Source organism: Urtica dioica, chromosome 7 (genome assembly GCF_054948205.1).
Source record: "Urtica dioica subsp. dioica isolate 48M chromosome 7, U.dioica_male_clone48M_v1_H2, whole genome shotgun sequence".
In the NCBI taxonomy this organism is placed as follows: domain Eukaryota; kingdom Viridiplantae; phylum Streptophyta; class Magnoliopsida; order Rosales; family Urticaceae; genus Urtica; species Urtica dioica.
Window position 1 is genome coordinate 44,980,922 of NC_142762.1, and position 22,040 is coordinate 45,002,961.

Genomic DNA, 22,040 nt, shown 5'->3' on the forward strand with positions numbered 1-22,040 from the left:
ATATAAGATATTGTCCTATATTTTCTCCTTATTTAAATGAAAGTATTTAGGAGAATATTTAGGAGAATAATATATTCTCATTTATTATTTCACTAAATAAATTATTCTCTATTTAAATAAAAGAATAATATCCCATAGATATTGATCTGATGGATGAGAGAAAAAGTAGAATTCACTTGTTGAGATCCAAGGGCCTAGATTAAATCCTCTAGTGTGAACACAATAAAAGGAAATAAAATATTCTGGAAGATTCCATGAATATCTCATTTTACTACTATAAATAGGGGTTCATGAGAAGGCAAAAAATAAGCAATTATTTTAAGCAATTTTTGAGAGAAATTTCGTGCAACCTAGCCCTCCCTTGGCCGTGCACTTCTGCTTCTCTTCCCCTCGAAAATTCGTTTCCATTCTTAGTAAAATAAGAGAGAGATCTCGAAACATCTAGTTTCGTGATCTAGTGAGATAAAGACTGTGCCCACTCATCTTTCTTATTCGTCTCGGAGATTACGTTTCGGAAGACTAATGTGTTATCACATCGAGTCCTTGAAGTAGAGTCCCTTATTTGATCGTGTGGAGGCTTGTACGTTCAAGACGAAGACGGATTGTGAAAGCTTTCAGTTCGTGAACCGAAAATCAATGTAAGTACTCGTTTACTCTTATTTCGGTTGCTTGACTTATATGCTCTCTCATAATATTAATTAACGTAAATCTAGATCTTGTCATATAATCATTGAATTAATTAGCTCATGATTAGCGTAATTAATTATTTTTCCGCATTTATATGGTTATATGGGATAATCATCCCCGACAGAAAGTCCGAAGTCCCCTTTTAATTAGAATTGGAATGGACTTTATTTGAGTTGGAATGAGTTTTTAACGGATCTGTACCACAGTACTGCCAGTGAATTTTGCTCTTGTACCACGGTACAAGCTTGCTGTACAGCGATACAACCACTATTTTGTTCCTTTTCAATATGGCTGATCCGTTTTCTTTCAAAAAGTTGATATTTAAGCTCCAAACTCGCCCGAAAACACCTAAACACATGTAAACACTCAAATCATAAGATGTTCAATTACAAACGTGATTTTAAGGGATTACAATAAATAATGTTGTAAAGAATGATCACAAAATGAATAAGAATTATGCACTTATCAATCTCAAATAGGAAAGACCCCTAAAACCGCAATCTATAACAGGCGAAGACTAGCGTTTTCGCTCGTGATTTGTGAAATAATATGATAATGATTAGTTATCTGAATAGACGGATAACCAACATATTAATATATATGATTGTTTGTGGTCCATTTTTCATTTTTTCATGTATAAATTTTTGAATTTCATTTGCGATTTGCGTTATTATTGTAATCTAATTAAATTATTTATTTATTTATTAATATTGACTCTTTATATATAATATATTTTTTTAATAAATTAAAGTTTTCAAACTACTATTGGGCCGGGCCGAGGAAAAAAAAGCTCACACGATACGCACGTGAGCTTTGTATTTTCTGTCCTCGCTTCTTCGACCACCAGTTTGCTACTTTTACAAGATGGTGTACTTGAAACCCTACAAAAAGCCAAAATGCATTTCTATTTCAAGTCCGCTCTCTGAAACTTCTTTTGGGCGTATCGGCGGAACAAGAACTGAGCTCGAGCGCTTCCGATCCTAATCCACCGTGGATGGGCCAATCATCATCGACGGTCGCAGTCACGAGCCGCCGCGACAGCACTCACACCCTCAGATCGAGAACCAAATCGACGGCCCTGATCTCCCCGATGCTCTCCGACGACAGCGATGAGACCCAGAGCATCTCCTCCGAGTTCGAAGACATGCCTGACTACATCTCCGAGCTTCCTGACGAGTGTTTGGCCTTTATCTTTCAATCCCTCAGCTCCGGCGACCGGAAAGTATGCTCGCTCGTTTGCCGGCGGTGGCTGAAGGTGGAGGGGCAGAGCCGGCACCGTCTCTCACTCAAAGCAAGTTCGGCGATCCTTCCGGCGATCCATTCCCTTTTCTTGCGATTCGACGCCGTTACGAAGCTTGCGCTGAAGTGCGACCGTAGATCCGTGAGCATCGCCGACGACTCTCTAACCCTCATTTCGCTCCGGTGCCGGAATCTTACGCGGCTCAAGCTCCGCGGCTGCCGTGAGATCACCGACGCCGGTATGTCGGCGTTCGCGAAGAACTGCAAGGGTTTGAAGAAGCTCTCCTGCGGATCTTGCACTTTCGGAGCGAAGGGAATGAACGCCGTGCTCGATAACTGCTCTTCCCTCGAGGAGCTCTCTGTGAAGAGGCTCCGCGGCGTCACCGACATCGCGACGGCGGAGATGATCGGTCCGGGAGTCGCCGCGGCGTCGCTGAAGACGATCTGCCTCAAGGAGCTCTACAACGGACCGTGCTTCGGTCCGCTGTTAATCGGCGCGAAGAAGCTCCGGACTCTGAAGCTCTTCCGATGCTCCGGCGACTGGGACAAGCTCTTCCAACGCATCTCCGAGAGCGTCACGGGGATGGTGGAGATCCACCTGGAGAGGCTTCAGGTGAGCGACATCGGACTCGCCGCGATCTCCAACTCGCCGGATCTGGAGGTCCTCCACCTCGTCAAAACCCCGGAGTGCACGAACTCCGGCGTGGTGGCCATCGCCGAGCGGTGCAAGCTGCTTCGGAAGCTCCACATCGACGGCTGGAAGGCGAATCGGATCGGCGACGAAGGCCTGATCGCCGTGGCCAAATCGTGCCCTAACCTCCAAGAGCTTGTCTTGATCGGAGTCAACCCTACTAAGGCGAGTCTGGAGATGCTGGCGGCGAACTGCCACAGCCTCGAGAGACTGGCTCTCTGCGGAAGCGACACCGTCGGAGACCCCGAGCTCACGAGCATCGCCGTCAAGTGCGTGGCTCTCAGGAAGCTCTGCATCAAGAGCTGCTCCGTCTCCGACAACGCCCTCGAGGCTCTCGCCGGAGGCTGCCCCAATCTGGTCAAGATCAAGCTCAAGAAGTGCAGAGGAGTCACCTCCGATGGCGCCGATTGGCTCAGAGCGAGCCGCCCCGAGCTCGCAGTGAACTTGGACACGGGCGAGCCGGAGCACCAGGACGCCAGCGCTAGCGATGGCGGCGGAGCCCACGAGAACGCCGCCGAGCCGCCTCCTCCTCTGGCGGCGGCTCAGGCTCAGGCTCGGGCCAATGCCGGAGAATCGAGTCGGACGGCGAGGTCGGGGTCGTTCAAGCAAAGGTTGGGGCTTTTGTCGGGAAGGAGAATCGTGGCTTGCACATTGAGAAGATGGTCTAGCGGTAATGGCAGCACCAGGGGTAATTAGTAGTTTTTTTTTTTTTTTAGTTATTTATTAAAAGAAAACTTATAACCAAACAGAATGGAAAAGGAAAAAAAAAGGGGAGGTTTCAAGTCCTGATCTTTGTATGTGTTGTGATGAAGTGTATCTGATTTTGACCCCCGTTTTTTCTAAATTGTTTGTGTGTACTTAAAATAGAAATTTGATCGTGTGTGATTTTTCATATTGTTTGCCTATGAATGGAATGTTAGAGAGAGAGATCGCACCTTCTTTTCAATTCCTTTGTTCACAACATTTAGTTCCTCTTTTTAGAGCGTTTGAATCACCTGTTTGTGTCATTTCTATTAATATAAAATATTGTTGCATTATTACATGCACAGAAGGATTTTCTAATGTTTCACTTTTGCCAATCTCGCAATCAGCTTGGACTATTGCTCGAATTTTTATTTAAGTGCTTTAGGTTTAGGATTCAGGAACAGATCTGTTTCTCACCCAATCACGGATTATATATCAGGATTAGTTTTTGTCTTTCATATAGTTAAGTTTTGACTTGTTTCCCGATTAGAGAGATGATTAGCAAAAAAACTGAATCAGCTCATAGCTTGTAAGCTAAAATGGAGGCAAACTTAAAGAGACGTAAATAGAAAACCCACATTGGTTTTCGGACACGCATTCAACACACACGTTTGAAAACTCATCTATGACTCGATTGTGATCAAAATGGAGTTGCTTAATCATAAAGACAGGATAGCAATTGCAGCAGGTAGATCATCACATAATGGTTTGCGCTTCATGATTTGAGCCGTTATACTCTGGACCGAAATGATCATGTGCTAAATTGTCAGGATGTGCCGGTCGATGTGATATCATGAATACTGATTCATATATCACTTGAGATTCACGACACAATTGATCCAACAACGTGGTCTTGCTCTGAAATACTCGATCCTACCATTATTAAGAAGGCATGTTATTATTATTATTATTATTATTTTGAGCATGGGTGTTTTATAATCAACAATCACATAATGCTATACTGTTGGTAAAATAAATTAGCCGCTGATGAAAAAAAAAAAAAAAAAAAAAAAACTTGACGAGATTCACCAAAACGATGACCGATACATGAGTTAGCAAAAGAGTATAGTACACAGTACAATTATTGGCTTCAGTTTATATAATTTCACCTTCTGGTTTACATTTTGAATTCCGCTTAAGTAAGTGCAATTAATTTAATTTTAATTCGTAACTTCCACGTATACCTTTCTGCTGCCTATCATGACGAAATTTTAATTCCCAAGATTCATAACATAACCCGTCCCACACCAGCAATAAACAATCATCAAAACCACCAACAAACATGTGGCATCATATAATTAAAGTTAAACCAAGTAGAAAACCCACCAAAATGCCGGGCAATCGATCGACAAAATGTTTATTTTATTGATTGAAAAAAAGAAACATTGCTGGAAAATAGTTTGTAGTGTAATAATGACAATTTCCAAAATGTTCCATCTGACGTAAGATAAATAGAATTGTACTTACCAGAAGCCTATTTCGTTATATTACTGGTGACTACAAACATTTGATCTAAGCAATTTCTTTAAAACTAGGGCAAGCTCAACCTGTTGAATCTAAGAAAATTCGAAAAGCACAAAAGACGTATCAAAGAGAAAGACAGAGAACTCATCATCGCATCAAATAAGATTGCTTGATGACTTCAGGCGATTCCTTCATGCGTAATTAACGTCCAATGTCATTAGTCCGTTTTCTTGTCCTTCCTCGCTTCTGGCTTTTTGTACAAAACTACCTGACTCAGGAGAGTGCCGTTCGTAGCCATACCAATTACCGAGCCCAAGATAACTGAGAAATGAAATTAAGGAATGCAAAAATGTTGCGATTTTCGACCAGACACGTATTATTTCAAAACATTTGGATGAGACAACCAGTATTTGAAGTTGAATGCTAGAAAGCATTCGTGATCAGCGTGTGCGTGTGTGTTGTGGTTAGGAGATTTTTAATGGGAACTATCGTATGATCAACCAGCCTGAGATATTGCTGTTTCGGTTAATATCATGTGAAGCATAAATTTCATCAACCTTAGTTCTATACCTTCTCTGATTCTCAGGTTTTGTTTGGTCTTGAAAAGATATTTTGATTAATTAGTCACATTTCGTATTCCAAAGACGATATTGGAAAACAGGGAACGAGGATTGAAAATAAAAAATATAAGGATACCACTTTGTGGGGCGTTTTCCTGGAGGCTGGTAAACACTCTCACTGCAAAATTAAGAAACAAATTCAAGTAAATTACTTTCCCCTCCTTGAATACAAACTCCTTATTCCATATGTGTTACATCTTCAAACTCACCTGAAGAACCTCCAAAATTCATCAATAACGTCAAGAAGCTAAGCTCACCAGTACTTTTGCTCTGCACAAGAGGTAATTGTTCACTAATAACCTTAGGACGAAACACAAGCTCTCCATGATGCAAGATGGATAGTTGAGACTACTTATTTCTTAATAGCCTTCACTTATATAGTGTAATGCATTCAACATATGTTTTAGCACAATAATAAATTTTCTTTAGAAAAAAAAAACTAACAGAAAAGTTTTTCCATATCTGAGGAATCCTGGCAAAGAGAAATATTGCGTGCTGAGATGCCTGAAACGGAGAACTTATATTAGTGATAATTTTCTACTGTGAATAGAGAGTATACAAAATATAAATTTACAAAAAAAAAAGAAGAGGATTAGATAGACGTGTAAGAGTGTGTACGTTGAAAGTTTTTACTTACGTATAAAGCTTCAAAGAGAACAGGATCAATTTGACCAGCCAAAATAGTTGGTGCAACTGCACAGTATCTAAAAATCTTGAAATTAAGGAAGAATTTGACTACATATCAACCGAAAATGAAAAAACAAATATCAGAAAACAATATTATATAAAAACTAAAACCAATAAACTTTCTTGAAAAGCAGGATACAGTAGAGCTCTGATCCATGTTGTCAAACCCAACGGTTGAGAGTAGTAGTAGATGATGGCAACTAAAATTAATGCTGTAAAACACCAAATAAAAAGAAGTTAATCCCTTGCAAGCATTTAATCCTAAGTCAAGACGGAAAAGCATACTAAATAGTTTATCAGCCTGAAATCTGCAAAAAAATCATAGCCAGGCCATTACGTTTCCACATTATCCACCCCCAAAACAAACAATCCATAAGCGCACTAAGTCTCAAAATATTTAGAGTGCATTGTATTATTTCCTTCCATATCTGGACACACGTCCATTCGTAATTTAAAAAAAAAAATCAAGTTATAAACTATCGCCAAGGGTAGGCTATGACTTCATGATCACATGACCATAACTATTCGCAGAGGCATATTGTAACCTTTTGATTACTCCTACTTTATACATTAATCTTTGACAAGTTTTAGAGCAGGCAATACCTTGGATCAAAAGAAAAGATAATTCCCCATAAGCCGAGAAAGGAAGTCCCTTGTTGATACAGTAAGCGAGAGCAATGGTGTATCCTACTACCTCAAGCTCAAATGATATAAGACTAAGCCCTCTCACACTTCCGTGCTTCAAAATTTTCATTATCTGCACATTCAGAGACATTATAATTTAGCATAACTACTAATTTCCAAGTGACTAAAAACCTCTGCATTTAAACACCAATCAATTCAATGACTATCTTTGGGGAATTAATATGAGCCGAGATTACACAGCTGAATCACTAAATTATATATCAACTAAAGAAAGTCGCAAATTTTCTTGACAAATCCCCAACCCATAAACAAGTGATAAATATTAGATAACTTGTCAAAGAGAGTAATTGGCCATGAATAAAGCACGATCTTATCACTCCATCAGTTTCAAATCGTGCGAATATCAATATCTCTGGATCTTAAATCCTTGCCACGCGGATCAGCCATGACTTAAAAATTCGTCGAATGAATATCGAAAAAATTAAAACAGCATTGAGAGAAATTGAGAAGCGAAACACCTGAGGCAGTTTGACGGTAGTGGAAGCGGCGACTAGGACATATCCGAGGAGCTTGGAAATCAATGGAAGCAAGCAATCCTTCTCGGGAAAGTGGCCATCGCGGAGTGATCCTAAAGCGCAGCTGAAATCGATCCCTAAGAACGCCATTGTTGTGTTTCTTTCTCCGTCGGAAACCCTAAGGAACAACTAAGGCGGTCTGAGATTGTACGGAGAGAGACTGGTCAAGGTAATTCTGTGAAACCCACCGAGCCCCTTTACCTGCTCAATAGTCAAGATGGCCTTCGTTTAATTCATTTGACCAAAAAAAATATAAAGCGTGTCGTGTCGTATCAAATATAAACGACATGTCGCCTTTCCACCATTAAAAAAAAAATAAAAAAAAATACCACCTATTAATTGGTTGTGATATATAACTTTTTTAAAAATATAATTTAAGACATAAACAACTTAAAACATATTAACAAATTAAGATATCTTATTAATTTCGTAGAAGAAAAGAAACTTACCCAATATACTAACAGACGTTACAACAATTTTATTAATTTCCTAAAAAATAAGTTATTTTAGAATGTAAAAAGTGTTCAAGAGTTGAATTTCAATTTTTTTTTTAAAGTTATTTGTGTTTAAGGATCGCAGAATCAATAGATAGCATGAATATGCTCCCTCTTAATTAATTATAATAATGTCACATAATCTTATGTAAGTTATTTCTTTCGCTTGTCTTGCATCAGACCTTCGGATTCGTTGGTCTACACTAGAGCATTGTGTTGAGAACTAATCTGACTTATGGAGCTTGTCTTTCTTTTGATACATTTTCGGACCATTTGTTGTCGGAAAACTTGCTCGACAAGTTATCTCTTTCTTATAATAATTGGGTTGCCAAGTGCCAACTTATCCAAGAATCAATTATCAGCTGCTAGAAAAATTGCTTCCATATCATCAGCCAAATTAAAAGTTACTGGTAGCTTATGTTCTATGATTTCTACACAAAAATTCATAATATACATATCGGATACTCCAAACAGAATCAAAATCGAACCATATTACCCTAAAATTTTCAACGAAGAATCAAAACAATCAATCAAACAATACGTTACTAGCCGAATATAACTAAACGCGTTGAACCAAGATCCTTATTTAATTAACGAAGCAAATCAATAAATATCAAATAAGAGAAGCCAAGATCTTGAAAAATCTACAGATCTGAAGAAAAAAAAATGCTTGATCTATCCAAACGAAGAAAAAATCCACAACGATTACAGATCTAGACACAAAATAGCGGAGCGATTCGATAACTAAACAAAAGAAGTTAATATTGTACTATAATCTATCAGATCTGAAAAAGAAAAGATGATTGATCTAAACAGACGTAGAAAAAAACGCTCGACGAAGAAAGATCTGTATAGAGATAATCGAAACAACTAAATAAAATATATGATTTAAGCAAATATAAATATAGATCTACCAGATCTGGTGAAAATGAGTTGAAAAGCGAAAATCGAGAATCAAAACAACAGAAATTCACAAACGATAATCAAATAAGACGATTAGAGATCGTGAGAAAGAGGTCGAATCGGTACCTTGAAATTTAGAAGAGAAGGTAAAAGAAGAGAGAAGCTTGTTTGGCTTAAAGCTGTCAATTGGGCCGGGCCAGGCCGGCCCAGCCCAAAAAAATGAGGCACTTAGTAGGCCCGGGCCTTGGCCCAACCCGGCCCAAAAATAAAAGGGCCCGGGTCGGCCCAACCCAAAGTAGAGAACCATCAGGACCAGCCCGGGCCCAGGCACAAGGCCCTCTGGGTCACGGGCCGGGCCTGGTCCTAGGCCTGGTCTGGGCTTGGTTCGAGCTTGGTCTTGGGTCTTGTTTGGGGTTTATTTTTGGCATGCTTGAGCTGTTTTGGGCTTTTTTTGAGGGTCCTGTTTTGGGCTCTTTGTTTTTTTTTTAATTGTTTTGACTGCTTAAAGGCCTATTTTGATATTGTGATTGATTACATATGACTACTTAAAGAAGCATAAACTTCATCCTCTAATATTGTAAAGTACGTCGCAATCGAGTCTCATCTCTGTTTTGTTATCGCCTTCTTGCATCTTCCCAATCCTTTAAAACACATTAGGTCTTCTAGAATATCCGGACTCATTGTTGATCTTATGTCATCGAGAACACGGTTACTTGCACTAAATGCTTGCTCTGACGCAACACTTGATACCGGAGTGACAAGAATGTCTCGGGCAATTAAAGACAGTGTTGAAAAACGCCCTTGTTTGTTATTCCACCATTCTAGAATATCAAATTCGTCTGAATTCTCTGTGTAAAATTCAGTTTCCAAATATTTCACAAGCTTAGAAGATGATGTTTGAGAAGACGACGACGACGAATGATGTTTGAGAAGATGACGACGATGAATGATGTCTCGACAAGTTATCTCTTTCTTATAATAATTGGGTTGCCGATAAAACCTTAGCAAAGTTCTAATCGTAGTTTGACAAGTGGGTCGTGTCTTCTGCAAGATACCGATTTACTCTTTTTTCGTCTCTTGACCCAAAATGGGCAAGCCTTTCTTGGTGCAAAGGTTGAGAAGTCCATATCCGAAAGGGAGCCTATAGACCAGGTGGGCCATGCTTGATTGTTATTTTGCACATAAATGTAATTCTCGGTCGCTATATCCTCAATTAATTCGAGCACTTTCTTAAGCCCTTGTGAGAGAAACCATTCTCTGACTTAGGCAAACCACCTTGACCTCCATTGATTTTCGAAGTTGTATCGTCATCGTGTAAATCAAGACTCCGATCAACCAAATTCATGTTGTCAAATTAGCAATAACATATACAAAAAATTGGATACGTAAGCCACCTAAACTATATGAATTGTAAATTAGCCAACCTTTGGTAAATAATTTGTAAATAGTCAACTTGCATACGTGGCAGCCTATTAACTACCTAAAATATATGTTTGGTTGTGTTAAATAAGGCTTTTATTAATTTGTTAATAAGTTTACTTGGTTATTTACAAGAAATTAACCAAATGTGGGCTATATCTCAATCCACTATATCCGTGTGGCTATATAACTAAATAACCCTAACATATATAGGTGTGTAATTTTCTTCATGCTAATTTGACAATCTCCACTAGATCTATAATTTAATGGAAAATATCAAGGATATCTCTCGTGTTTAATCGAAATGCGAGATTTATCCACTCTATTTTTAGAAATATCAGACATATCTCTTCAGTTTAATATAAATGACATATACATCCCCTAAAAAAATGTTATATTACAAATAACACCCTTTTTCATTTAGTTTTTACAAAAAAATAATTTGAACTCCCCAAAATACCCTTAATGAAATAATTTTTATTTTCTATTCTATATATAAAAAAATTAAATTAAAAAATTTCTTTATAAAAGTTAAGATTTTTTTTATAAAGAGAGATTTTGATTTTTTTTTTGGAAAAATATCAAGGGTATTCCTCGTGTTTAATCGAAATGCGAGATTTATCCCCTCTATTTATAGAAATATCAGACATATCTCTTCAGTTTAATATAAATGACATATACATCCCCTAAAAAAATGTTATATGACAAATATCACCATATTTAGTTTATTTTTTACAAAAAAAAAAAAAAATTTGAACTCCCCAAAATACCCTTAATGAAATAAATTTTTATTTTCTATTCTATATACAAAAAAATTAAATTAAAAAATTTCTTTATAAAATTTAATGATTTTTTTTATAAAGAGAGATTTTGATTTTTTTTTTAATAAAATAGTAAATAAATATTTATTCTATTAAGGGTATTTTGGAGGGTTCAAATTATTTTTTTGTAAAAATTAAACGAAAATGGTGATATTTGTAATATAACAGTTTTTTAGGGGAAGTATATGTCATTTATATTAAACTAAATGAATATGTCTGATATTTCTAGAAATAGAGAGGATAAATCTCGCATTTCGATTAAACACGAGAGATAGTCTTGATATTTTCCTTTTTTTTTAATAAAATAGTAAATAAATATTTATTCTATTAAGGGTATTTTTGGGAGTTCAAATTATTTTTTTGTAAAAAGTAAACGAAAATGGTGATATTTGTAATATAATATTTTTTTAGGAGAAATATATATCATTTATATTAAACTAAATGGATATGTCTAACATTTCTAAAAATAGAGGGGATAAATCTCGAATTTCGATTAAACATGAGCGATAGTCTTGATATTTTCCCTTTAAATTTAAAGATGCAAGTGTAGGCACGCAAAATCTTTTCTATCTCCACATTATTTTGCCCTTTCAAACTTTATTTTTGGCCAACTTAAGACGTTACGTCCATTATTTGCCTTTAAATACAATGTGGGGCGATCGACAGCAATGAATCCGATGATGATCAGAGGCCATGCAAGTTGGTGCAATTAGTGGGACATTTTCAATGAATTGAACTCCAAAATCTTGTCTCATTGGTATTTCCGTGGCCAGACACAAGCCTTGGCTATAGTTTCACATCTCATATATGTTATGCCAGCCTATAAACAGAGAGAGAGAGAGAGAGAGAGAGAGAGAGAGAGAGAGAGAGAGAGACGTGGAACAATCGCCAAGGTAGCTTATAGACATTGGGGGGGGGTCCTTTTATAATGCCGTTGTATTGACTAAATAAACAAATTAAGTTTGTCGTCGACTTGTAGAGTGTGTGTGGATCATGGATTTGAGGACCACTCGAAAAGCTATTCTACAAATCCTCGCACTGCTACAATGATGTATCCAACTAATTAATAATGGCTGTTAAGGCGTACGTGATTTGTGGAGACAATTATGGAATGTTTTACAATGGGTCTGGTCGTGTTTCATGTGTGTGGTAATCTCCTTATTTGTAAATGGTAGGAATAGAACTAATAGATAACATGTCTGATTTGACTGCTTAAGATGTGTCCAGTTAGCTATAGCTATATTTTGCAAGTTAGCGTTTCTTAAGCCAATGAGATTCTATGAAAAAAAAATATTAGACACCTGATGACTAACTATTCTAAAATCATAGGGATGTTAATAGTCATTTGAAACTAAAGAAATCTAGCAAAATAGGCGACGTTTTACACCTGTTTAAACATGTTATTTGTACCGTATAAATTTAAGAAAAATTTAATGGATTAAGCTACTTGAAACGTTAGATTTATAATCTAATCAACGTTTTAATCATGTTTAATAAAATCTAGCCACATTTGGTGACATTGTCTCATTAATTAGATAGCATTTTAATTGATTATCTTTAGCATTTCTATACGTTAATTTTAATAAATGGTTAATTTATTAAAATAAACGAAACGTTTAGTTAATTCCTTAAAATATAATTTGAAATTGGTTAAATAATTACGCGCCCTAAATTTAATAGGTGTATATATGTGTTGGTATTTTTTGTATTACCAGTTTTACCACATTGTTTATGCTGTGTGTACTAAATATGTCTAGTGAAATTTTCCCATCTTCATCGTTTACAAATTAAAATTGTATAAAGTAAAACTGTTTTATATAATCACAACAGTGTCTATCTTATAAACCAATTATTTATGTATAATAAAAAGCATCATTTATAGATTCTAAACCATAATTTATATATTATAAACTACCATTTATACAACCTACATCGATCAGTGAACTACGAGTGTTAAAATAATCCTCTCACCGAGAGTTTCACGTGGAAATTAAGTTTGTAAAAAATGATCATGTGAATCATTAGTAATGATTTTTTTTACATAGATTTAACGATGAAAGAGAAGATAAATTAGATATGTAAATGAAGTCAAAGTATTCTTGTATAAATTAAACTTAAAAGTTAAAACAATAGTAAATTGGCTAAATATATATATTCACTACTGTCTATATATTTTAAAAAGCAAAGATAAACTAATAACCTTGTAACATCCAAAATTATCTTAAAACGTGATATTGACTATTGAGTCATTATTAAAATAAAATTGAAACCTTAGTAATTTCTTGAATGAATTAGTTCCTAGTCTTAATTGGTCTATATTGAGTGAGTATGAAATTTGTTACTTTATTGAGAACAGTATTATGCGGTTTGATAGCTTCTTTGTTTTGAATGTATAGATGATGGATTACGGAGTTGGAAAGACAAGAAGAATTAAAATCTCTAAGCATAGAATGAAACGCAATAGAAAGCATTAGAAATGAAACCTACTCTTTCATATTTTTTTTTTCCATGTTGTGCGTGTGTGTGTGGTAAAAAAAAAAAGATTAGTATTTAGGGTCCCCCACAAAAGAAAACCAACTTGCATGGGTCATCATACAGTTGGATCTTTTGCCGAGTGTCACATTTCCACAATCCCAGCGCGCGTGGGATTAATTTTGGGCAATAAAAAGCACCAATAATATTGATCTCTCTTTCATGTATCTCTCTATAAATCTCATAATTCGTATATCTCTGTGGTGTGGAACATGGAAAGTAGCAGTGGAGTTCCAATGCTCAACTGTCTGTTGCAAAACACGCTGAGAAGCCTCTGTGCCTACTCTGACACTTCCCCAAAATGGATTTACGCCGTGTTTTGGAGAATCTTGCCAAGGAATTACCCTCCTCCTAAGTAAGATTTTATACTTTAATTTGTTGACCTTCTCAAGCCGTTGACTCATCATCATCATATATTATTGTTGCAGGTGGGATTACGGAGGCAGTGCTCTTGATCGCTCCAAAGGGAACAAAAGAAACTGGTAATAATTAATAATAAATAAAATCAAAGCCAGCTAAAAAGAAGAAGAAAAAAAAATGTTGCCATTTTTGTTCAAAATTTATTTATTAATCAGTGATATGGGTTTTGTTAATTATTAGGATTCTTGTTTGGGAAGATGGTCACTGCGATTTCAACGAATGCGAGCAAGCGGGGAGATTCGGAGCTGATGTGTTCTTCAAAATGTCTCATGAAGTTTATAGTTATGGAGAAGGGTGAGCCATATATATAATTATCATTCACTTGATTAATTCATCAATTAAAACAATAATAATAGTTTGCATATGTATATACATAGATTGGTGGGAAAAGTGGCAGCAGATAATAGTCACAAGTGGGTATTCAGAGATCCAATATCAAATGAAGGTGATTCTACCTTCATATCCTCCTCTTGGAATCTCTCCATTGAGCCTGTAAGAGATCTCACCAACCAACTCTATAATAACTTTTTATCTAATAAAATACTTGAAAATAATAATAATATAAATAACCACGCACACATTAACTCTTCTCTTCTCTTTTCTACAGCAACCAAGGGCATGGGAGGTACAATTCCAGTCAGGCATTCAGACTATAGCAATTATCTCAGTTAGAGAAGGCATTATCCAACTAGGCTCACTTGATAAGGTCTACAATATTTACTCTCTCTCTCTCTCTCTCTCTCTCTCTCTCTCTCTCTCTTTCTCTTCTGAGCTGTCCATATATAGATAGATAGGTAATGTGATGGGTGTTACTGTAATATATATGATCAGATAGTGGAAGATCTCAATCTGGTGATAAACATACAGAGGAAATTCAGTTACCTCCAAAGCATACCAGGCGTGTTTGCCATGCAAAGACCAGTACCGCACCAAAACCCATATCACGCCCTCAAACCGAACCCACCGATCGCCGGACTCAAACGACTCTTCAGCGACGCACCGGAGTACCACTCGCCCACGACAAAGTCCCTCAACTTCGGCTGGAACACGCCGCAAAACGGCACGTCGTCGTCGTCGCCGCCGCCGTGGAAAATCCCGCAGCCACTGTCGTGCAGCCTCGGAGCTCTTCTCTCGAAACTCCCCTCCGTGATGCCCTACTCTATCCAGCCCAACAATAACGTGCCTTCTTCGAGCCCTAGCGTGAACGTGAAACTCGAGTCCTCGAGTTTCTTGGACGCGTTTCATCAGGAAGATCAGAAGCCCAATGATGCCATGAGTCCCACTCAGCTGGCAAGAGATCGTCGACCGTCAGGTTGTTCCAAATCTTAATTAGTATCAATAAAAAGGCACTACAACTTTTGAATTATTGTTATTATTAGTCATCTTAAAAATAGATGGTTTCGTTTTTGTGGGGCACTTTTTGTAGCCTAAATTGTAGCTATATGCTAATAAATCGAGCTATCATGTAATAATATCTTGTCTGTAATACGAGAGCATGCTTTTGTTTCCTTATTGATTAAAGAATATATATATATATATATATATATATATATATATATATATATGTATATATGTATATATTGATAGTGCAAGCGTGGAACAACACAAAAACACAAATACATGACTAGAAAAATTAAACTTCATTGCACTAATAATAAATAAAGAGTTGATTGCTCTAATGAAATCTTTCACATAATAAATATATTCAATTTTTTTTTTTTTAAAAGGTCACATCGAGTGATTGAGGTTTATAGAGGAATAGTGGGGTTCTAGTCCAGGGACCTATTATCCTTATCCTTTAGAAGAGTATGGCTTGTGCTTGTATTCCATTTCCACCATTACCATAGGCATTGGTCCCCATGCACAATTTGGACGATCCATATACAGCTTGACTACATCAACTCTGATTAAGACCTCTCTTTTTATTTGTCCCGATATTTTTTTATGTATGTATTGAAATGTGTGGATGAATCTCCTTTCTTTTTTTGGGGGGCACTGAAAGTTCAATAAGAAAGGACAATTGTGATTTTCTAAAATATTGATGATGTAGCCTTGAGACATTTAATATCGTGTTAGAATTGGAGATATGCTTCAAGTGACATGGTATGCTATGTTATATAATTTTGTCTGTCTTCGTATGATTTTGTTTTACCATACCTCCATTACTCTTCTTCTTCATTGATGACTTCTGGTATCACCGACTTTAAACAATGAAAATTATAGTATTAAAAAAATAGTATGGAGGCAAATTTCCTGAGGGTAGAATAGTAAAAATGACATTAATCATTAATTGCCTATATTTTTAGATTGATAAGCTGTGATGCATTATGCCTCACATTTACATAAAAAAAATAGCTTAAAAAGAGCATTAATTTGGAAACAAATTTGGGATATGACATAGATGGTGCAATCGTGTAGTAAAAATACTTGTTCTTTAATCCCGATTAAGAATCGATTCTGGAAAATGTGTGAAAGCCCAAGTTCTATTGGATCCAGATTGTTTCCTTGCCAAAACTTGGTCCCAGTTAGCAAGAAGCCCACAGAGAAAAAATGAGGAAAAATAGTAGCAATACCATGAGCAATAGTATCACAAAACTCGACAGTAAACTCCAACACTGGACCATGCATTTCCCGAATGTCAACCGCGATCACATCAATGCTCGGTTTGTGGTCGACAACAATCTCGGTAAAATTTTGGTCTTTTTGCACAAGGAGACCATCTCTGATGAGTGCGTTTTATACATACAAATCTTTCGTTCTCGAGCAAGAATCTAGCGAGTTCTCTACTGTATTTGATGGCCATTTCAGGTTTTCAAAAGGAATTTCATGTAAAAGGTGCTAAATCGAGAGCTAGAACGTCATTGAAGCTTATTTGAAGTATTTGGAAGCATTCGGGGGTCAAAACGAAGGCATTCAGCAAGGAAAAACTCAACTTCGGAGTCCGCGTGCCACACACAACAACTCGCGCTGTGCTTAGCTCAAAAATCTGGACATAGTCATTTTGCGCTCACCGCGCGAAAGCCGAAGCCTCCTTCTGATTTTCCAAATCTTGGTCTAGCGCGTCGTCGCGCCAGTTCTTCAGCGCGCCGCGCCCAGTCAGCTTCATTTATTTCCCAATTATTAGTGTTTTTGAACCTTTGGATCTAATCCAAAGGCCCATATTCCTCTGAAAAATACCCCTAAACCTATTTAAAGAGTTGTTGTAACCTCAAAACACATCTTAGTTCACATTTCCCTTTATTTTAGTTTTTGTTATAGTGTTTGGTTGTTTTTAGAGCTTTTGGAAGAGGAAAAAATATTCTTCGGCGAAATTTATAACCTGACGAGTTCTTCTACTCCAAATTCATTCGTTCTTCTTTTATCTCTTCTTTATTTACTTTGTTGCTTTAGATTATTGTTGAACCTTGCTTTTAGAAGCCGATAAGATAATAATCTGTTAATTGCATAAGTTTGCTAAATCATTCAAGAGATGATAGTGAATATGTTAGAAAGAGTGAGATTAGTAACATAAGAACGAGGCAACAATAGACAAATTAGAGATAGACACCGTAGTCGGTTCGTGGTGAAGTCGTGGTCCTGCTTTTTCTCGTTAATTAAACTCATTTTATTTATTATTTTATTTTTTGTTTAATTTTAGTTTAATTGTAATAATCGCTCATCAATACTTCAATTCGTGTGAAGTTAATTTGATTGCTAAAATTACTAGTCTACGTGGGATCGATACTTGTACTTCTCGTACACTATATTAGTTTGGCAAACGTGCGCTTGGTGCCAAAAAAAGGCCAAGAACCGTTTCGAATGAACCAACAAATAACATTAGAGTTTTCGGTCTTGCTTTGGGGAGACGGACGCCAAGGAGAGACAAGTGTTGGCTAAGTGCCCATAAATTTGGGATCTCGCCTTTTTAAAAAGGGTAGTGCCTCTCAGGCAATCTTTGACTTGTGGCAGGAGGTCATCGCGTGAATGGAGTCATCGCCTTGCTTATTGAGAGTGTAGTTTTACATGGTGACGAACTCGCTTGGCTTATTTTTTACACTACTATGCAGTTTTGTCGTTGGAAAATGACAAGAAGATAATGACTACCGTAATGGTTTGGTTAACTAAGGTCAAGCTACAGTATTCCATTAAAGAGCCGCAAGTGATTGAACTCCGGAAGAGTACATTGTGTAACAACTCTTAAGATTCACTGTATTAGAGTTTGAATGACTCGAGTCCGAATACCTGCATAAGGATCCTTATATTGGCTAGGTCAAATGGGGACTTTATCCTTCTGGCTAAGGTCTAGCTGATCTCCAATGCGCACACCATGTTGCCATGTGATTCAGATAGGTCTGTGACTCCTGAGGAAACACCTCTGAACTTCCATACACTCTATCGAGCACTTCTGATGGGGGTTCACCTCCTTCCCCCGGGGTCTAGGTCCTGCCTTTCAGATTGAGAACTTCGAACCGTTCGGAACTCGAGGGCCTTCTATAACAGCTCGGGCCACTTCTGACTGCTTTGTGAGTGTGAGCTTTCCCAAGTTTACGAGTCATTAATCTGACCTCTAATAACTGCCCTCTTCTTTTAACACAAATTACTTAGCCGTAGCATTTCACGCTGAACATATTTAATTGTCATTTCGTGAAAGCATCTTCTTGACCTTTAAATGTAAACTACTATGATGGGTGGGCTTTATGTTGGCCAATTACTTTACCGTAGAACACAGTATCCTATGGCATGAACGAAGATAGAGTGAATACTTACTGCAGCCGAAACACGTGAATGCAAAGACATATAATTCAGAACAGAGGCAGCTGATTATTTGATTCTTCATAAGAAAGTTGCGAAATTAAAAAGAAAATTCCAGTAATCCAACCAAAGTACATTGTTGTGTCCGAGTAAATCATAATAGCAATGCTGAATAATTACTGAAATTTACAAAGTTCTGAAGCAGGGAACAACAATAAGTCCGAGGCCATAAATGGAGCTTTATATGTACACAATAGCAGCATCGAGATTATGTTTATAAATAGTACTTCCATCCATCTTGAATTGAGTATATTGTGGAAAGGAAATGAGAGTATGCTAGCACCAAGCACACTCGGACATCTTTGACCAATGCCTAGCTTCAGTTAGGAATTTGCATTATAAAAAAGGAAAAGAACAAGAAAAGAGAGCATTACTTTCTTTTCTTTCCCGTTCAAGCACTGCTCCTCGAGCCGCCAGTTCCAAGAGCCCAGTGAGGCTTCGCGGGAGTGCGCTTCATTGCCTTCACTCCCAAGGGATTGTTCTTGCTCTGTCACACCACAAAAAACAAATATCAGTAAGAAACTAATTCCCCTCTTCTTTCCCATCATACAAACAAATAAATAAATAATTTATTTGCTACGATCATATTATCAAGGTGAATGTTTACCATCAAGCAGGTTCCCTGGTCAACGTTGCAGACGGGGTACTCATGAGGGCAGCAGCTGTAGCCGTCGGAGCAGCAGGTGGCGCCCTCGAGAGGGCAGCATCCCCAGTCGAAGCAGTAGCGGCCCCACTTGAAGAGACAGCAGCAGGTGTTCCCCTGCGGGCACGAGTAGTAGTCGTCGCACTGCGCCGGAGGCTTCACCGGAGACGGCGGCGTGGGCCCCGGGTTCGGCGGGTTCGACCCGTCCTTGGTCGGGTACGACGACTGCATCGCTATCCCGCACTTCCCCGACGCCGCGCTGCCCAAGTTGCGCTCCATCCTGATGTACCCTTTCTCCCCCCAAGAGCCGCCCCACGAGTTCCTCACGATCCAGTAGTCCTTCCCGTCCTCCGTGCCGTACCCCACCGCCGCCACCCCGTGGTCCAGCGCAATCCCACACTCCCCCGTAAACACGCCCTACACACGAGCAAGAAATATTCTGATATAACTAACAAGTAATGGGACTTGACACCGTTTGTAAGAGCTTCAATAATCATTGTGAAAAATGAGGTAAACTTACAGAGACATAATGCTGGAAAGCTCTTCCGCCTGCTTCGATGGAGACGGCAACGGGCTGGTGAGCGACCGCCTTTTTCAAGGCTAGCTCGTCGTACTCAGGAACGTCTTCGTAACCATCGATAGAGACCACCTTGGCGTTTTTCTGCGCGCAATAAGAAGGAAGAGCAAACAGATGTTAAGAATGTTTTACTGTTTTCGTTAGGCGAGAAGAAAATGAACACATACCCTGTTGGCATCACAGGTTCCGTCGCGACCTTTGTAAGGATAATCGTCCTCGGTGTCGATACCGCCATTCTTGATGATGAACTCGTAGGCATAGTCCATCAAGCCGCCATCGCATCCCTGGTTGTAGGAGGTGTCGCAGTCAACCAGCTCCTGCTCCGACAGCGATATCAAATCTCCGGTCACAATCTGGTTGATTCCCTCCACCGCGGCGATTGTCGAGAATGCCCAGCAACTCCCTTCACCATTACATTCCAATTCCAAGGTCAAGACTTAAAACACTTGAAAAAAATTCTTAATTATTTATCAGTTCAAGTAGCTTCCATGCTCTTATCTCTTCTATAGTCAATACCAAGAAAAAATGTTCCATTGCGTGCTAAAAAAATCTTACTCTGGAAAGTACCTAATTATGCAATCAGGGATTTAATTGAGTGGGCCTGTGGGGTACCCCAAAGGCCGAAAGGGCCTCTGGTCTACCGACACTTTACATCAAATTGTTCCATTTTATTACATAACTTTTCCGTATCTCACTCATACCAAAAATTATACTCATATCGATAGTTACGAAAAGATCTAAATACCAGGTTGAGACCATCCAAATCCATTAATAGGTGTAATTATATATATAAATTTCTCTAACTCCGAAGGAAAATAGAAATCCGATACCTAACTGGATCATAAAAGAAATTCGCTGTTAAACAGACATATCAGAACATAATCAACAGACGACCTTCTTATTCATTTTTATTTTTTTAATAAAGATAACAACCTGTTTATTCGACTATGTTTCATATTATTGTACTATGATCTGAAAGTGAGTCCCGTGACATGGACAATAATTATCACCGGTAAATCCTTTTTCTACCTAGTTTTATCCAACGAACTATCTTAAAAACACATGATCATAAGGATTAAGGCCAGTCTGTCTATAAAGACTAGTCTTTTTTTATAACTTTCCAGTCCGCGATTATTATATTAATAAAAAAATGCCTACACAGCTCCAAAATAAGGGGGAAAAAATAAAATACCTAAAAAGAGTATAAAATATCCAGACAAATAGTAACAACCAATCAAGATATCAGAAAATATATATATAAATAGACAGTATGAGGTAAATCTAATACTGACCGCAGCTTCCTTGATCCTTGACGTCGGTGACGGCACCTTTCTCCCTCCAGTCAACGGAATCCGGCAGATCGTCTCCCACGCGCGGCGCGTAGCGGCGGCTGAAATTCCTCGTCCGGTTGGCCGGCTTGGTTCCTAGGAACCTGGACCGGTACTCTTCGTTGGTTAGGTCAGCGAAACGAGTGAGACCGAGTTTGTACGATCGGCCTGGTTCGCTGTTGTGGTCGTCGATGAATTGAAGGTTCTCCTTAAAGATCTGAAACCGCTTCTCCTTCTCTCCGAGGGCGTTGTAGGCCTTGCCGTGATCGGCGAGCCAGGCCTCGTAGATCGCCATGACATCGGCGTCGGAGCGCGGACCCGCCGGCATGATCGACATGTCTAGGGCAGAGGAGAGGGCTACGGCGGAGAGGACCAGGACGGTCACGGAGAGATAGGACCGGTACGGAATCATGTTTGGGTGGTCGATCGGAAGAGGAAAAGAGTTTGAAGTGAAGAGAGGAAAAAGGGAAACGAGAGTGTTTGTGTGTGAGAGAAAGTGGGAGAGGAAGTGGTGGTATTATAAAGGGAAAAGGGCGTTGTGAAACCGTGATGGGCTTTGCTTTCTATTATTTATTGCTTTTTTATTTACTTATTTCAATGCTGCATTATTGGTGTAATTTCTTTTCCATCAAGGAATAAGATACATATTTCTTTAGTTTTTCAAGAAAGAGAAATGGGATATATATGAGATTAGTAAAAATGTAGTGGATTGCGTTGAGAGATGAAAGAGAAAGCATGTGGACGAGAGAGAATAATAGAG

At 38.2% G+C, this 22,040-nt stretch overlaps 4 protein-coding genes across 4 annotated transcripts; 2 read left to right on the forward strand and 2 right to left on the reverse strand.

Annotated features, from left to right (window-relative positions):
• The first annotated feature begins 1,516 nt into the window (after positions 1-1,516).
• Positions 1,517-3,540, forward strand: LOC149392057 (F-box protein At1g47056-like). The gene has a single exon (XM_089620242.1). The coding sequence runs from the start codon at positions 1,682-1,684 to the stop codon at positions 3,311-3,313; it is 1,632 nt and encodes a 543-aa protein (XP_089476368.1). The 5' UTR covers positions 1,517-1,681; the 3' UTR covers positions 3,314-3,540.
• A 1,168-nt stretch (positions 3,541-4,708) lies between these two features.
• On the reverse strand, positions 4,709-7,576 carry LOC149392058 (Mannose-P-dolichol utilization defect 1 protein). The gene is made up of 8 exons (XM_089620982.1): positions 7,296-7,576; positions 6,736-6,889; positions 6,272-6,344; positions 6,083-6,149; positions 5,890-5,949; positions 5,655-5,715; positions 5,522-5,563; positions 4,709-5,146 (listed from the first exon to the last, which is right to left on the reverse strand). Exons 1-8 carry the CDS (start codon positions 7,440-7,442, stop codon positions 5,043-5,045), a joined length of 708 nt encoding a protein of 235 aa, XP_089477108.1. The 5' UTR covers positions 7,443-7,576; the 3' UTR covers positions 4,709-5,042.
• Positions 7,577-13,698: 6,122 nt separating this feature from the next.
• Positions 13,699-15,449, forward strand: LOC149392059 (protein RICE SALT SENSITIVE 3-like). The gene is made up of 6 exons (XM_089618467.1): positions 13,699-13,876; positions 13,950-14,003; positions 14,122-14,235; positions 14,319-14,433; positions 14,549-14,647; positions 14,773-15,449. The coding sequence occupies exons 1-6, from the start codon at positions 13,734-13,736 to the stop codon at positions 15,268-15,270; spliced, it is 1,023 nt and encodes a 340-aa protein (XP_089474593.1). The 5' UTR covers positions 13,699-13,733; the 3' UTR covers positions 15,271-15,449.
• A 3,323-nt stretch (positions 15,450-18,772) lies between these two features.
• Positions 18,773-21,810, reverse strand: LOC149392060 (cysteine proteinase mucunain-like). The gene is made up of 5 exons (XM_089620755.1): positions 21,245-21,810; positions 20,120-20,355; positions 19,896-20,036; positions 19,340-19,792; positions 18,773-19,219 (listed from the first exon to the last, which is right to left on the reverse strand). Exons 1-5 carry the CDS (start codon positions 21,690-21,692, stop codon positions 19,124-19,126), a joined length of 1,374 nt encoding a protein of 457 aa, XP_089476881.1. The 5' UTR covers positions 21,693-21,810; the 3' UTR covers positions 18,773-19,123.
• Between the last annotated feature and the right edge of the window lie 230 nt (positions 21,811-22,040).

What these genes read in the sequence shown, in the direction of transcription:
- LOC149392057 (XM_089620242.1), top strand. Translation starts at nt 1,682, where the DNA reads ATGGGCCAATCATCATCGACGGTCGCAGTCACGAGCCGCCGCGACAGC.
- LOC149392058 (XM_089620982.1), bottom strand. Translation starts at nt 7,442, where the DNA reads ATGGCGTTCTTAGGGATCGATTTCAGCTGCGCTTTAGGATCACTCCGC. An exon ending in ATCTTTTCTTTTGATCCAAG is followed by an intron (nt 6,345 to 6,735) that starts GTATTGCCTGCT and finishes GGTGTTTTACAG; the next exon opens with CATTAATTTTAGTTGCCATC. An exon ending in ACATGGATCAGAGCTCTACT is followed by an intron (nt 6,150 to 6,271) that starts GTATCCTGCTTT and finishes CAAGATTTTTAG; the next exon opens with ATACTGTGCAGTTGCACCAA.
- LOC149392059 (XM_089618467.1), top strand. Translation starts at nt 13,734, where the DNA reads ATGGAAAGTAGCAGTGGAGTTCCAATGCTCAACTGTCTGTTGCAAAAC. An exon ending in AAAGGGAACAAAAGAAACTG is followed by an intron (nt 14,004 to 14,121) that starts GTAATAATTAAT and finishes GTTAATTATTAG; the next exon opens with GATTCTTGTTTGGGAAGATG. An exon ending in GGAATCTCTCCATTGAGCCT is followed by an intron (nt 14,434 to 14,548) that starts GTAAGAGATCTC and finishes TCTTTTCTACAG; the next exon opens with CAACCAAGGGCATGGGAGGT.
- LOC149392060 (XM_089620755.1), bottom strand. Translation starts at nt 21,692, where the DNA reads ATGATTCCGTACCGGTCCTATCTCTCCGTGACCGTCCTGGTCCTCTCC. An exon ending in CTTTCCAGCATTATGTCTCT is followed by an intron (nt 19,793 to 19,895) that starts GTAAGTTTACCT and finishes GCTCGTGTGTAG; the next exon opens with GGCGTGTTTACGGGGGAGTG. An exon ending in ACCAGGGAACCTGCTTGATG is followed by an intron (nt 19,220 to 19,339) that starts GTAAACATTCAC and finishes GTGGTGTGACAG; the next exon opens with AGCAAGAACAATCCCTTGGG.